General features: G+C 36.4%; 1 protein-coding gene across 9 annotated transcripts in view; it reads left to right on the top strand.

Moving 5' to 3' along the window:
* SORCS1 (sortilin related VPS10 domain containing receptor 1) overlaps positions 1 to 16,904 on the top strand; it is a 455,635-nt gene that overhangs the window by 235,110 nt on the left and 203,621 nt on the right. For all 9 annotated transcript variants that reach the window (XM_016144037.2, XM_016144032.2, XM_016144035.2 and 6 more), the window contains exon 3: positions 5,202 to 5,301. In XM_016144037.2, the coding sequence (XP_015999523.2) occupies positions 5,202 to 5,301 (100 nt within the window). The remainder of the gene's footprint in view (positions 1 to 5,201; positions 5,302 to 16,904) is intronic.

Below are 16,904 nucleotides of genomic sequence, written 5' to 3'. Positions count from 1 at the left end.
GCAGCATGGGGTTAAGGATGCAAGCTCTGAGGCGGCAGCCTGAGTGAGGACTGCACCTTCCAAGTTCTGTGGCCTTGAGTAGGCCGGTTATACTATCTGTAACCCGTGGTTAATATCAGTGTCTGTCTCGTGTGATTTCTGCACATGAAGAGCTTAGGTCATGTCGTGAGCACCCAATAAACCTTCATTTTACCTTGTTATGTTGTATAAGTACAACAGTCTATTCAGCAATGGAATCCTGGCACATATTATAGAGTATAGACTCTTTAACCCTCAAATTTCAGTTCTTACTTGATTCAAGTCCCACACAAAATTAGCACAGGTCCTATAAATAGGATAGTTTAAATTTGGTTACATTTAAAAAGGTAATAGCTCCATGAATATCTTCTCTTATTTACAAACTAAATGCTAGTCATTTTCCGTGGTTGAGACTTTCCTTGAGGGTTTCTCTAATGGGTTTTAGTAACCGTTGGGCAAAGAATACAAAAAAAAGTCAAGAAAAAAACGAGTGATAAAATTAATACGAAAAGCTATCATATACAGATTGTTTATCATATGCCAGCCATTGTTTTCAGCACTTTTTATGGTCTAATTTAGTTTACAAATGATTCTATGTTTGTTTATACCATCATTTGATGGTATAAGATTATAGTAGAGAAAATCCAATCACATGTGTTACTTCTGCCACTCTTTATAGAAACTAGTCATGTCCTGGATCGATCCCTTCTTCGAGTATGATGGAAGACTTTGCCACCTCAGAGGTCATAAATTTTTAAAAGGCAGGTGCCTTTAACGTGGTTCTTCCACCGTTTCAAACAGCTCATTTAGCTCTATGCATATGGTAAATAAAGACATGTTTTTAAATGTTCTAAGAGTCACTGTTTAAGATGTTTGCAAAAAAGTAAAGGAAGGATTAAGGATCAAAAGCAGAAACATGTAAGCCTTGATTTCACCACTTGCATGTTTATTTTCCTAGAATGCTTTTTTTTTTTTAAACTTTCAGCTTTTTCTAGTACCATATAGGTGTTGACAGAAGTTCTGTTTTTCATCTGTAGATAAGTCAACCTGTAAACAAAACCTGGTAAAAATACTTTGTTTAGAATGCTTTAAAAAAATAGTACAAATTGAGAAATCAAAGTTGACAGTATATTTTAAATATGTCTACACTTTGTATGATACATAATTTTTAAAGATTGTTTTCTGTTTTTTTATTATTATTTTTTTGCCTTTACATTAATCACTCTATGGTTAGCATAGGCTGGCATTTCTGTTTGCAGTTTTGATTTATATTAAATATGTTTATTGTTCCCTTTTTCTCATGCAGCCAAAATCTGTAATCTTCCTTTTCCATTTTTTAATCTTTGATGTTCTGTTCCCCAAAGTATGTTGTTCAGAACACTAATATCATTACATATCCCTCAAGAATGGATCCTGTAATCAAATATATTTTAAAAATGCTGTATGACATATGCATTTAAGTGGTTTCGAGTATATATTAGAATAATAAAATGTATGCGTGTGTATAAGAATAATGAAATTTGTAAGTACTGAAGTAAAGGAACATTACATTTTGTTTAATTGAGCATTCCATAACATTGTTTTGATCTTGGATAACACTCCTCTCCCCCATACCTAGAGATGATACTTAAAATATTTAACAGCCAGTATGTTGGCTCACCAGCCAGCCTGCTGCTCAACTGTCTGTCTCTCCTCTGCTCTGTCAGAGCCCACATCCCTAGGAGACTGCAGTTCCCACAATTGACCATGCGAAGATAACTGGAAGCATCTGTTAGCTGTGAAGGGGGTTTGCAGATGGGCGCTAAGAATTGCCTTCCAGGGTGCAGTGTCTCGTCCAAGGTCATTGTCTCCTTCACTGGGATTGGCTTAGGCACTGACCAGTGAGAACAGATGCTCCTCATAGATCTGGACCAAGTTCCTTGTGGACCTCTGTTGTGCCAGCCCACAATCTTTTGGTTGCTGGACTGTCAGGAGATCTAAGAGGTCTTTAAGGGAGAGGCCATGTGGGGAGGCTGGCACAAGTGCTACACAGAGAACTTGGTGCAGTAAATGTTTACCAACTGGTTTGCAAGGGTTGGATTTTTTCATTTCTGTACCATTGTACCAATGTTTCTTAGATGATTGTTAGTTTTACCCATGACACATGTCAACACTATCTAATTCTAATTCTATGAAACGATCATGGACAATGGCTAGTCTATGTCATTTTGTGTTTGTGGAAATGCATCATTTTTTTCTCTTTCTATTGATTATTACAATGCCATAATGTTTAAACATGTAGCTTTGCTGGAATTGAGAATTAACAAATTTTGACTTAGTTTTTGAGCTTTGAAAAATCAAAGGGTAAGAGGTAGCACAAAAAGTCATGGTAGATACCTGGCAGGATCTAGACTGATAATATTAAAATAAGACAAAAATGTCCAATAACATATTGTAAGCTCTCTGAAAAAAAGGTGCTAACATAAATCTGAATTAGTTACTCTATTATCATCTTATCACTTTGGCATTCTAGTTAAATGCACACACACATGAACACATGTGCACACAAATGAGAATGATTTCATATAGAATCCTTATAGAATAAGCCATATTTGTCTTTGTTTTTTGAATGTAAAAATATTTATCGAGTAGCTCAGGGATCAAGTTATTAGAAATTATAAAAATCTTATCATTACCTCTCTATACAATGGACCCTACTTCTCTAGCCTTCTTTCTCTTTACCTGACTAGGAAAAGTGAGCCATTTTCTCATTTCCAACATAGTTCTACTGACCTCCACCTATCACAAGGCAAAAATATGTATGTATTAATGTAGCAAGTATTTGCACATTTCATCCTTCTCCCATCCCTCCCACCCCAGGTGCATCCATTTGTTCTTGAACTTGTTAATATTATTCAGAATAATGAATAGAAAAAACTATCAAAATAAAGGAGCTAGAGAAAGGGATTGCAGCGTGGCGTTACATGAAAGGCTACTGAAATTTATGCGACAAACAAGTCTTAGTAAAGAGAGAAAGTTCCTTTCTTACTTACCTTTCTTACTTCTTACTTACCCCAGTAAGGCCAGGGCAAGAATGGGAAGAAGAAAAAATGTCAAACATCAAGACTGGACTGAATAAGGAAATAAGTCTCAGATAGAAATTTCTTAAAAAGTAGAAGGAAATGTCACCTCAGTATGAGTTTGGGGAGAAAAAGATGGATATAGAAGGAGGATTTAAAGCAGTTTGTTGTGGTCTATTGATAAGATCTCCTGTGAAAGAATTTTGGAGTGCTCTTTGAATATTCCTAGATATCAAGCCAATTTTTTTTTTTTTTTTGATGAGGGTAGAGCACGTAATGGTATTGAAAAAAGCCAGTTGTATCTTTGGATTACACAAGGTGCCTTCTAGTTTATGATGATGGTTTTACCAGTTTCCTTTTCTAAAGTCCTATCCATTTTTCATTTCCAAGGGCCATCATCCTTTTGCAAAATTTTTCATAATATCCCAGTCTTTAGTGATTCGAGATATCATCTAAATTCTATAAAGTATTGTCTTTTTTATATATATAAAGATTATTACATATTATATAACAGTGCATAATTGTGATAATATAATATTGTCTATAATATATATGTAACTGTTTAAAATATGTTTGTAAAAAGGGTAAACTAAGAATTTAGGATTTATACACATGCACACACACACACACACACACACACATATATATGTGTGTGTGTGTGTGTGTATATATATATATATATATATATATATATATATATATATATAAATTTTAGGGGGAAAACTCCCTGGATCCCTTCCCTAGCCAGAATAAATTGTTAATTTCTTAATTCCAGAATCACATGTTGTACAGCTTTCTTTCTCCAGTGTCTGGTCCATCCAAAGTAAGTTCTTAGTGCATGGTGATGAGATTGTTAACATGAATTTCTTTTATTTAGTTTTTCTGGTCTATAGGAAAATGCAATTTTTATTAAGATAAAAAATTAATGAAAGTGATTATATTCTTTGTTTTTCTAATTAAACCAACTTTATTTTCGAAGCCTTGTTAATTCTTATTTGTATCATTGCACTTTACATATTATAACTTTATATGTATATTTATCAAGTAAAGGTGTCGAATGTTGAGAATAGTGTCAATGTGTTATTTCCTGGTATTTACACTGGGCCTGGTACATTTTAGGAGCTCTATAAATATGAATGAATGAATGAATGAATGAATGAACGAACAAATGAATTACATTGGGAATCTCCTATATATAAAAAGAAGGCAGAGAGGAATTTTTATATTCGTTTCCTTTAAAAAAAAAATTGCAGTATAATGTAAATAACACAGAGCCTAGGGCCGGAATATGTGGATTCAAAATCTAGCTAACCATTCATCATCTATCTTCTTTGACTAGGTCACTTAAGTTCTTTCAATCACTTTCTTCAAATACAGATAATATTCTGTACTGGTTGTAATGATGATCTAATAAGATTACAATTCTGAAATCTATAATAGAGTTTCATAGAGAAGATGATTAATGCCTATTTATTCAGTCTAAATTAATAAGTTATTGATGAATGGCTAGATAATGATGAGTGAATCTCCAGAAAGATAGGGTCAGTGCCAAGAAGTAATATCCTCCCTACTCCAAGTAGCTCAACACTGGAAAAGTCCACTGAATATGAGTTAAATTTCACATATTATTAAGACATTTTCTTACTCTTAAACAATAGGATAAGACTGAATGACCTTTGAAGAGACCGACCCACCATCTATTCTATGACTCATGAAAGAAAATATACTTTGTAGATAAATCTAGAGAACCTGCCTCTCCGCAGTGCCAAGATTAAGCACAAGTTTGGAAATGTCAAACCTAAATAAAAGCTCTTTATTTCTTTGGTCAACTCAAGGGACACCCTCATCTCTTAATCTTGTAAAATTAACCACATCCTTTATGCAATGTGCATACATTAAGGAGCAGTAGAGAGATGAAGTTTTAATTTTTACCAATTCAATTTAAATGCAAATGTTAACCACTCACATGATGTTACTGTGTACATAATTAAGCATCATTATATACTACATGAATCATTTAGAAACCTCCCGAGAGCCATTCTACTATGTAAAACATACATTATACTGACAAGCAGCCAAATGACGTATACTTCTGTCTTCATTAACGCTCCTTTTAAATTATAGGTCAACCGATTATGGGACAACCTATGAGAAGCTGAATGATAAAGTTGGATTGAAAACAATTTTAAGCTATCTCTACGTGTGTCCTACCAACAAGCGTAAGGTAAGAAATGTATATTCAGCATGTTGCTTATTCCTGATGTGAATTCTGCCTTGGTTGGCTAATCTCTCTAGCCACCTAAAAATCCATTACAGTAAGTTTTAAGAGATGTAAAGATGAGATGATGGATGTTAAAGTGGTAAAATGCCTGACACATCGTTATTTTCAGATCAGTAGCAGGGACTGTGGAAGGGCAAGAGGTAGGTATATCATCACCTTTTTAAAGGCAGCTACAGAGAGTGAGTCTTGTTGGATGGATGATGCTGTCTCTTATGGAAGAGTGTTGACCAGTTGGTGACAAGAATTAGATGATAAAAATTAGAATGAGCCTAAACAAAACAGAAAAAAATATATATGAGATTTTCCTCTGATATCCCTGTTTTCACTTGACATGGAGAGAATAACTAGGATCGAAGTGAATTTATAGTCCTACAGCAGGTTGGGCATTTCATTTCTAAAATTTATTCAACCTGCATACAAATGCCAGGATGGAGGCCCGCTGGGAGGAATCTTAGGGGTCACCATATACCACTTCTTTATTTTAGATGAGAAAACTGTAGTTTAAAGAAAGGAAATGATTTGCCCCCATTGAGAGTTAGGGCACAATTGGGACTAAAATTCAGATTTCTTGATTGGCAGTCATACTGCGTCCACTACATTATACTGCTCCTATTAAGAGAGTTTATCTACTCTTCAGAGAGAATTGCTATTTTCTTCAGAAGAAAATGTTTGCTTTTTAAAAAGAAAGACTTGTCTCAGGAGGAGAGAGATGGTACATCCATTGTTTGGTTTTAAAAACTTGTGCTGTCAAACTCTAAATTCTGATATAATTTCTAAATATTACATGAATTACACGAAATAATAGTATCCATCAGGAAACAGAAAAATGCTGTTCGTTAGTATGTCCTAAGCTATATTCTGCTATCATGATAGAACTGACATTTAGATTTTTGTTTCAGATCCGTCAGTAGTTACTCTTAGTGGCGTTAGGTAGGTTCTGCATTTTGTTATCTGGACTGTTGAAAGCAGATGAAAACATCTCTAAAAAATTATCCTCAACTCTGGCTGCACATACAGGACACCAGGTAGTCCCCAAATGTGCAGGCCCTGGTCCCACCTTGTTGCCGTGGCTTAGGACTCGGGTAACTGTACTTCGAGCAAGCTCCCCAGATGCTTCTAAGCTGTCTAATACTGTTGAAGAAACCACTTTGGGACAGTTGAGTATTTTAACTGCAGCCACTATGACCGAGGAACCGGATTTTACATTTTATTTAATTTTAATTAATTCAAATGTAAATACTCACATTGGCTGATGACCATAGTATTAGACAGCACAGTTCAATAATGTCACCCTCACACATTTAGAAACATATCCTGGACATTCTTATTGTCCTCTTACTGGCTGATAACTGATCCATCGTCAACGATTACACATAAACAATTTTGATCTGCTGTGTACAGTCATACATTGAGGAGCTGAACTCATATCCTTTATTTTTATAATGTTTGTTGGCTTTCAATCAATTCTTGTAATCCCTATTGATTTTTCCTCTAGCTCACATTTTTAGTAAATTTTATTTAGCAATCAACAAACTGTAGGCACCATTGGATACGGAGAAATATGCCAACATTCCACCCTCAAAGGTCATGTATTCTAGCAATAAATGCAATATGACTTTTTATAATTGAAAGGTCTCTTGACTCTACTTCCACCTAGCAGATAATTTTGGGTTAGTCATTTACATTTTCCCTTTTGTAAGGTAATTAGGCAAAAAAAGAAAAAGAAAAAAAAAAAAAGAAAAAGAATTTACAGCTGGAAGAGACCTGAGACTTGATCTCATTTAGTGATAGCCTCTATTTGATGCCATTAGAAAGGAATATGATTTTTAAACTAAGATGCTGAACATTGAAGGTGAGCCTAAGTTTTTCTTTAGCAACACAACATATGGGAGTGATCTGGAGATTTCAGGATTGTTCACAGTGGCAGGACTTAGAGCGTGAGACTCACCAGTCCCGATGTCGTTCCTACAACAGGAAGGAAAGCTTAGTCAGAATTCCACAAGGAACCCCGCCATTGAATCCACTCATGCCAGTATGCCAGTATGAATCAGGCTGCACACTTAATCTGTAGTCATCTGGAGGACTTTAAGGAGGGCATTTGGCCAGGGGCATTTAGCTGAAATAAAGACTTGGCCAACCCTGCTTCCAGAGTAAGAGAAGTCGTTGCCCACAATAATGGGAAACACTGTCCTCTGGGCTGATTACCTTCTAGAAGCAGAGTCAGACTTCAGCTGTTTAAATCACAGTGTTTATGGGTGAACCTGAGAGACGGGATCTTTTTTCTCTACAGATAAACGAGATCTTCAGGGTCACTTTCTGCAATGTTGATAGATTTAAGAAATATTGGAGGACGATGAAGGTCTTTACAATGGTGCAAAAATTCAATAAAGTTGACACAGTAGTAAATTTGTGTACAGAGTTTCTATTGAGGTGAATTTATCGCCATGAAATATATATTTTCCCCATCTCAAAGGGACAAATGCACACATGCAGACCAAAGAGATAGTACTTGCACAATATTTTAAAGTGTGACTATATTTTCCCAATCAATGAGAATTTATGTTTACAAATAAAGAAGGAAAAGGGGGAGAAGAAGAAAAGAAAAATCATACTCTTAATTGTGCAAGACAAAGGCACCTAAGTTGCTTCCGAGTTTCCTAGGAATTCCGTGTCCTCCAGTGAAAAGGCAGGCCCCTATAAAGGGTTATATTAATTCTTTGAGTTCTCCAGGGTGCTGTCTAGCAAGTTAACATCTTTTGTACCAGATACTTCTATCCGCTTTTCACATCAGTAGGAGCAACTGGAATAAAGCTGACATCAGGATAACTGTCTTGCGTTCCCAGATGCCTGTTTTGCCTTCATGTTCTTATGGCTATTTTTAGTTCCTTATAAGGATAAGTACAGTTCTTCAATCTGTGATTCCAGCAGTGGACACCATGCCCTGGCTTTGCAGGCAACTTGTTAGGGGCATCACTGGGATCAGAGTCCAAAACAAAGCAGCTCCTTATTTACAGTTTAAATTGATGATCGTCCGTTGGCTGTTTTGCTGCAAGCCTGCTGTAAATTATAGCAGCTTTCCTTGGGTACATCTGTTACAGTAAAAACTGTAATCCTATCATAGGTCAGTCTAGGAAATGTTGGCTAAGAGACATAGAAAGCCTGCTTCCAGGGTTTGTCCTAGCTCATGCATACTTTCTTTCAGAAGGAACCCTGCATCTGGTCTCTGATGTCTGAGGTGGGTTCGAAGGAACAGGGATGGGTGGATCCTAGTGGCAGAAGAGAGGCAGGCTCCTTATCTGTCACCATATCTCTGAGGTAGAGCCCTCCCCAACCCCTACCCCAAGTTCATGGCAAATCCCAAGGCTTGCTGATGTCAGTAGTGGTTTATTGGTTATGTACATATAGTCTTCTATGAGGAAAGACAATTTAACCTATGCCTGGAATGAAGAGCTGGGATCTAGAGCATGATGGAAAGAACTAAGACAAATGTAGCAAAGGAAAAAAAAATCAATACTGAAATCTCAGTCTCACTCTTACATTTTCACTGAGTTTATCCGTATTCTGTCTAAAGAGAAAACTTCTTTATGCCCTGTGTGTATCTATTAGCAGTACCTTCCCCAACACCTCCAACTAACCTTAGCTATTCTCCCTCCATGAGGTGTTGTTAACATCTTCAAGGATTAAACAATACAAAATTCTAAGTGGAATTCATTGGGAGAAAAGGGAAAAAAAGTGTGTTTTTTTTTCTTTTTTCTTTTTTAAACTTGGAACAGTCATTTAGTTGTTATATCCTCGTACTCTGCATATTATGTTCCAAGCAAAGAAAAAACCTAGAAAGTATTTGTTCTTTATATTTCCTGTGCCACCTCCACACCCCTGTTCTTTCTCCATTCTGTGTTTTCACCACTGAATTAATATTATTCCTGCTGAGAAAGCCTTTTGAGGCTTTCATCCTATAAATAGGACCCTAGCTCTTCAGAGCACATCGATCATTCTTTTGGGTCTCTTGATATATGCCAACATTAAAACTGAGTTTTCTCCAGATGTTTAGGTTTTAATTACCATACTGTAAATGGCATTTTCTAAATAAGCATTTAATTATTGACTCCTTGCTGCTTCTTTTTATGTCCTGGGCATGCTTAATTCTTTTCATATTGTCATTTGCTATATCATGTATGTGACTTTTGGGGACAGGAAAAAGGTATGGTCAATAGACTCTGCCAACTTCTCTTAGGGAAAGTGATGGAAGCTCTGAATATGAACCTAAAATGGATTGGAGGTGTCGGATTCTGCTTTTTTACTTAACAGACATGGAAACCACATCCTAGAGAGTTTAGTGACTTCCTGAGGCTGCCTGCAACTGCTGAATAAAATTCTAAGATCATTAGACCTTTAAAGTAAACCTCAAATGCCACCTAGTCCTTCAAATCAAATCAATTCCACTAATGAGATTTTTCTTACTCCCTCTGATCTCCAAGGCATCTGCTTTCCTTTTCTAGTACTTTTTCTTACTTCTCATTATAGTTGTTTTTGACCACATCTAATCCCTCCTTTAGAATGCAAAGTCCTAGGTGGGAGAAAGTGCCTCGATCAGCTTTGTGGTCCCTAAAGTGACAAGCATAGGGTGTTGGTGTATAGTAGGTGTCCAGCACGTGGCTGAGGATTTGAATTGAACTTAGGTTGGGGTTTGGACTCCTAGGTGAAAGGGAAAGTACATTGCGAAACCAGCTTTGATTCATTTATTTTCTCTAATTATGAAATTAATTTTGTTTCAAGTGAATAAACAAAGATAGTAAAAAAAAAAAATCCCTATAGGTTTTGATCATTTCCAGGCCATAGTGTATAATTTTATCTTTTCTAGCCAAGATGAACATGATTAATATTTAAAATGCCAGGACTTTGCATAGCATGCACTCGACATTATTTGGTGAGGCCATAGGGATCTAGAGTATTGTATAATACATCAAAAGGGGTGCATGACATTTCCCTTGTGGGCACTCAATACTTGCTCATTCCACCCTAACTCTTTTATCTGTCCCTTTGTACACAAGAGCATGTGTTTGCCTCTAATCTTTTAAAAATAATGTACATTTCATTCATAAAGATGGGTGATGTATGAACTCAGAGACACAGTGGAAGTGACATTTTCCAAACTTCAATGAAAGTGACTTTTTTAGTGAACAAATGCTTACTACTTCTGTACACTTAACCTGGTCAATGATGACTAAAGAAAGAGATCATCTCCTTTGATCCTTCTAAATGCAGCTGATACTTTATACTGTTTCGGTCCATCAAACATTTTTTCATTTCCCTCTTGAGCATTCCAAAATCAAATTGAATCCAAGAAAGCGATGCTATATCTACACTTTTTCTCTGGGTGATTTTCCAACAGTCATCCAAGCCCCTAGGTTTCAAATGAACTACGGAATAGCAATAGCATCGTGCTCTGCTTGAAGCAGGGGCAGAACCCCAAAGCAGTGCCCACTAGTGACTCCTCCTTTGCCCCAAGGTGGCCCTGGGGTGTCCTCTGGAACTCCTATGCTTATAGAACACAGTTGGAAGAAAACTCTGATCTAGGCTATTTCTCCTCTACATACTGAACTACACCTGAAACACCCATCTACCTTGTACTATTTTATATAAATCAAAGCATCTATCATAACATCCATAAAGTTTTTTAAAAAGCTAATGAAACCACAGTGTTTTTGATTTTAGCATAATATGTCACCTACTAAATACCTAGTTGATTTTTATTGACTGTTATTGGTGTCTAAAGCTAAAATTAAAAAATAAAAAAGATTCACAATTTTCCTGGTTTCAAGAACTGATGAGGTTGACTAGTGATTTCCTGTTTTAGTTCATGTACACTAAGTAGTACTAAGTACTTTTTATTGGAAAGAAGCTTTTTGTATAATTAACATTACATATTTGTTATTCCTCATTCATAAGATGTGTCTATCACATATAATAAGCATCTAATACACTAAATATTACTCGTGAATTGCTGATCTTAAAAAAGCGAATTTATATCTCTAATAGGATCAAGTTTATATGACATTGATGTTATAATTGAGAGTTTTATTAGCCACATTTGTGTTTAAAAAATAAAGTAGCTAGCTAGCTAAATATAGAGATAGAAAGGTCATAAATAAATCCACAGATAACCTTTTCTAAGTTTAGATAATTTTTTCTAGTTGGCTTCAGGTGGTATTTCTTTACCAAAAGAGGGAAATAAAACTCTGTCTTTTAGTTTTATTCCTTTTTAACAAATGAAGTTAATCAGGATAGTGACAGTCTGTCTCAGTCTTCAAATATTTATGAAGTAATACTCATCTGGAAATTGCATGTTTCTTACACCACTGACTAAATATTAGAAGGTAGGTTGTCTCAGCGGCCAGGCAAACAAAAGTTCTCAAAAATGAATGGAAACCTATCTAGAGGCTGATCATTTTTCAAATTTGCATAATGGACTATCTGCTTAAACTTCTCTGGGGAGCAGATTTTCTTTTTTAGTTTGGTTATCTATCTACTTATTTATTTGTTTGTTTGTTTATTTTTTTTTACTCACAATCTATCCTTATTAGACCTGGTATTCTCTGAAGTCCAACTGGCCTAATGTTAAATACCCATCTATTACCCTTTTATGAAGGTCAAATGCATTATTTCAGGTTGGTTCCAAGTTGCGCTCTGCTGTGGAAAATGGTCAGAGGTCTTTTCAACATTCTGGTCTGTTTGCTTCCAGCATACTCCCTGTGGTTTCTCAGAGGTTTCTATCATCTGCTATTTGACATACTGTATCTAGAACATTTGTTTCTAGTGAATAGCCCATGCTGCTCTCATGATGGATGGAGATGAATGCTGGCTGCTACAGGAAATTTGCCATATTTTACTGGGGTGGGGATGTTTAACTCCAATATATCAGATCTGCCCCAAGCTTTCTCTTGATGCTGTCATGAAAAACAAAGTTAGCTTCGATGAATCTTTAATAAAGCCACTTTTTTTTCCACCCTGGAGAAATTAAGAGAGCATCAGCAGCCTCAGGGACTAAATTGTTTCCAGTTAAACATTCTTTTTTTCTGACCTGATGTTTTTCTTGACTGAATCTTTTTTTGATGGTTTTGTCCCTCTGTTCCTCTAGGCATCCACCTCCCATTTGACTGTGTCCCTAACTGCTAACATGCTTCTCATTCTATAATCATCCAAGTCAACTACTTAAAATAACTTTTGCTGAACAAAATACTATAGCTTGTAGGTAACAAGCTGAGCTTAGATCTTCTTAGGTCAAAAGGCCTGCAGTGTGAGGTATACAGTTTGATAACTGGGAAAGAGTGATCTCTTATTTTTTGGCTGTTTGGGGCTGTGTGTGTATTTGGGGACTAGAATACTAAGTATTGCCCTAATTGACAGCATCTGCCATGAGGAAATGCGCATGCTTGTAGAGGAGAAAAGGATGATGTGGCTGAATCCCCCCCCCCCCAAAAAAAAAGAATGAGGAATAATAAAACCACCTGAATGTACAACCGCTTACAGATAAGAGAAGACACAGATGTTAAGCCAAGTGGGAAGATGGCAGAGATTACTACGAGCATTTAAAGTAACAAAATAGCAATGAGAGAAAGTCAACACAAAAAGCACAATGAAGACTTTGGTAGAATAAAAATAATAAAATTATAAATGTATATTCCGCATTAGATTTCAAATCTCCTGAAATCTCTCAGAGAGAGGAGGGCTAATCTACCAGGAACTTATTAAGACATTCAGAGGGAGTACAATTTACCCTTATCTCTCTGTTCTTCATGAGTGCTTTCAATGGAGTAAAAGATGCTTATGGCTCTGGCCAAAATTGGTTTTGCCAGTAAGGAAAGAACAATTATGACTCAAGTGTGGAGGAGTGGCAGGCCTGGATCTCAGTTCCCCAGCTCCCTAGCGGCAGTCAAGTAGCACTGTTGCTGCTTGTAGTTAATGAACTTTTGTCCTTTTAATGCCCTCTCTCCTAGCTATTTTAATGCTCTCTCTCCTAGCTATTTCCCAATCCTTCTGTGGGATGGCCTCTTCTATTTATGTGTACACCTTGTAGTTTCTGTGCTTGTTAGGTGTACCGACTCAGCACCTGTTTGCAGTCACTGCGGAGCTGCACAGTGCTGTCCTTGTGACTTTTTGCCTGATGGAGCCATTAGTTGTGGTGTCATGGTTAATATAATGGACCTTGAAGCCCGTCTGCCTGGCTTTAAATTCCAGCTAAGCCACATACTAGTTGTATGTTGTTAGATAAGGTTTTATTTGTTGGTTTGTTCGTCATTAACTGCTCTGTGATTGTTTCCTTATCTCTAACATAAATTAATGATTGTATCAATATCAAAAGATAGTTACGAGAGGTCAAAACAAGGAAAAAATGGTGCCTGACTCATAGCAACCATTTCATAAATGTCAGTCTCATCATTTTCATTATTATCTGTTTCAAATTATGTGGCCATAGCTCATGCTGTCATTTGTCAACTCAACCAAAATTATTGAATGTCAGTTTTGTGCCAAATCTTTTTTTTTTTAAGAACTAGGAAGTAGAAAAGAAGTAAAAGACATTGTTTTTGCTCTTAAGGATGTGGAGTCTGATGGAGGAGATGAATCTAGGAAGAGTCAACTATGGGACAGAACTTATATGTCAGAATAGCTATGTGCACAGAACTCTTTGAAGACTCAAGGAAGATATCGCAGAGAAGCAAATATTTATCAACTTGAGAAATGGAAAAGATGAAAACTATTTTTCATTGTATGAGATGAGAAACCAGTGTTCACAGACCACGGTGCATACATAGGTTTGACTGATTTGCAAATACCAAATTGATAATCAATCATGCACCTATTTTGATTCTTAAAGCATGTTAATTTTCATTTATATCTGGCTATATTGTCTAATTAGACCCCAAAAAAGTCTCCATTATCCAATTAAATTATAATTCTAACAATATCACAACTTCTTTTCAATTGTTATAAACTTTTTTCTGTCTTGCTTTTAAAATCAATAAATGGGCAATGGTAACATTATTAAGATCGAATTAATAATACTAACATTTACCTTATTATAAATTCGAGATATTCAGCATTTATCTTAAGTAACTATTGGACAGCCAGGACTATTGATAAGATTTAGAGGTGAGATTTTAAGAAGAAAGCAATTGACATATTTTATTGACCATCTAGCCTGTGCCTAGTTCTTTGCAAGTACATTGGTGGATTAAAAAATCAAAAACAAAAACATGAACTTATGTAGTTAATCATCCTGCAGGGATGCAATTAAAGAAAAGTGCAAGACTAAAAGTACTGGATTGCATGGCACAGGTGACAAAGGTTTGGAGAAGGGGTTGTCTCAGACTGCAGTCTGAGACAGTCAGGAAAGCATCACAAAAGCGCTTAAATTGCCCAATGAAGCAGACTGGTATGACATTCACAACAGGAAAAATATAATTTAGTTGAACCAACATTTATTAAATGCTAGGCAATAGAGATGCAAACATGCTTAAAACGGGGCCCTGTCTGCAAAGACAAGGGGATTGAAGGGAGAGGTGTGTAGGTAGAAATGAGCATGGTGTTTCCATTAGTACAGGTACTGCACCTTTCATTTCCTGAAATCTTCATAATTTGATAATATATATTAGTATCTTCTTTTGCATCCTAAAAGTGCTCTTTAAAGTATTCCTTTTTACAGATTGTTTATCCTAATTGTTTGTTTAGAAAATATAGTCTCAGTAAATTTATTGAATATTTAGGAGAGTGCCTGGATCAGGGCAGTAGGTGGATATCAGGGATAACAGGGAAGCGAGAAATATGGACTGAAACATGGCACTAAGAAAAGCAGTCAAGCATTTGTGAGTGATCAGGGTTCTGGTGTCCCACTGGCTAGTAGTTTATCTTTGTTCCCACACTATTTTCTGAAAGGGGCCCAAATTCTCTTGAAAGATAGAATAGCTACAACTTATTAAATGTTGATGCTTTCTCCTTCAGCAAACCCATATTTCACTGGGATGGCTGTAGCTTTAGGAGCCAAACTTGACTCAAATTACTGTGTTGTTTGAATTCCAGAGGATGTCCAGCAAAAGAGCTGACTCATGCTAGGGGGAAAAATTGGCTCTTGGAAGGCACTTTAATACTGGAAGCATTCTGCTTTCTTTTCGGCGTGCATTAGGTGATGTGTTTGTGCCTGTCCACCTCTTAGCTTTTATTAATGCATTATTTAGCCTTCAGATTTACATATTTTCTTGACTGACTAATGCTATCTTTGTTCCTTGAGCCCAAGCCCTCTGTGCTTCCATTTGGAAGTGCATTACTGACATTTACAAACTCCCACCAAAGACTCAGTCAATTACCACCATCGATGCCCATTGTTCCAAGAGAGCCGACCTTTACTCCTAGGCACCAATTAAAATCTATTGCTTCTTACCCCTGCAGTGCTTACTGTAATTCTGGCTCGATGCCCAGTGTAACTGGTGGGATGCATTCTTCTCAGTCTTCCTCTTTTTATTTTTTTTTCCAAAACAGGAAGAGAATGACCCATAAATGGAAATGTATGCTTTGTAGGGAAGAAAAGGGGGCAGAAGACCAGAGTTAACGACGGTTTTTAGTTGAATCATCTTTTATGCCAACACAATTGAAGACCCTACATAAATAAAATAATTAGTCAAAATTTAGGACATAGCCTGCAGGTCTATTCCAGATTCATATTGTCAGCAGAGTTACTGCATGATGGTTATTTGTTGCTAATTGCAGGGCCTTTCTGCAGTCAGCATAGCTGGCCTCCTCCACAGCAAGCTGATGGAGAGAACAATGTCCCAAAGAGGGAAAGACAGTCACGCAGCCCTCTACATGTTAAATTATGAGTTACTAGCACACTGCTCAGGTGGTGGGCTTTTGGGTAAACTTAAGTTTCTGTTTCTAATGGAATTTGAGATCAGAGCAATTAGAGCTGGAAGTAGTTTGTCTGTGATCATAGATGTTCATCATAAGAAGATTACTGTTTTGGGCAGACCAGTAGTCTTAAGATGTACTCATTTAGGAAAACAAACATGGTGGTATATCATGTCCTTTGTAAATTTTCCTACTCTTCTATTTTCCTCATCTTCTGTAGCGCCGAGATATGATGCTTATGTTTTAATGGAATTTGAAGGCAAATTCTACTGACTCAGTTATGTTAGTAGAAATGCCCAGGAACATGTTTGTCTATACTCAGATTGAGAGATGTCCTGATTTGCTAAAAGTCAGTGGAGCTTTCCCTGTTTAGTTTAAAATTCCAGATCTAAGCAAGTTAAAGCTTAAGAGCAAGTACTATCTTCTTCTTGTGCAAATAGCCTCTTCCTCGCATCTTCTCTCTACCTTGCACTGCTGGTATAAACAACCAAGCTGAGAGAATGCAATTCATTCTTCGATCTACCGAGAAAATGGTCCTGCAGTTATATTATTCTCACCCTTTCATTCCTCTTTACTATTTGAAATTTTATAGAGTTCTGAAGAGAATACTTGTACAAGGGCTTAAAATTTCCCAGGAGCCACGGCAT

The sequence above is a fragment of the Rousettus aegyptiacus genome, unplaced genomic scaffold (assembly GCF_014176215.1).
Source record: "Rousettus aegyptiacus isolate mRouAeg1 unplaced genomic scaffold, mRouAeg1.p scaffold_m13_p_6, whole genome shotgun sequence".
NCBI lineage: Eukaryota > Metazoa > Chordata > Mammalia > Chiroptera > Pteropodidae > Rousettus > Rousettus aegyptiacus.
The sequence above is the reverse complement of the archived record's forward strand: the minus strand, read 5'-3'. Positions and strand labels throughout refer to the sequence as shown.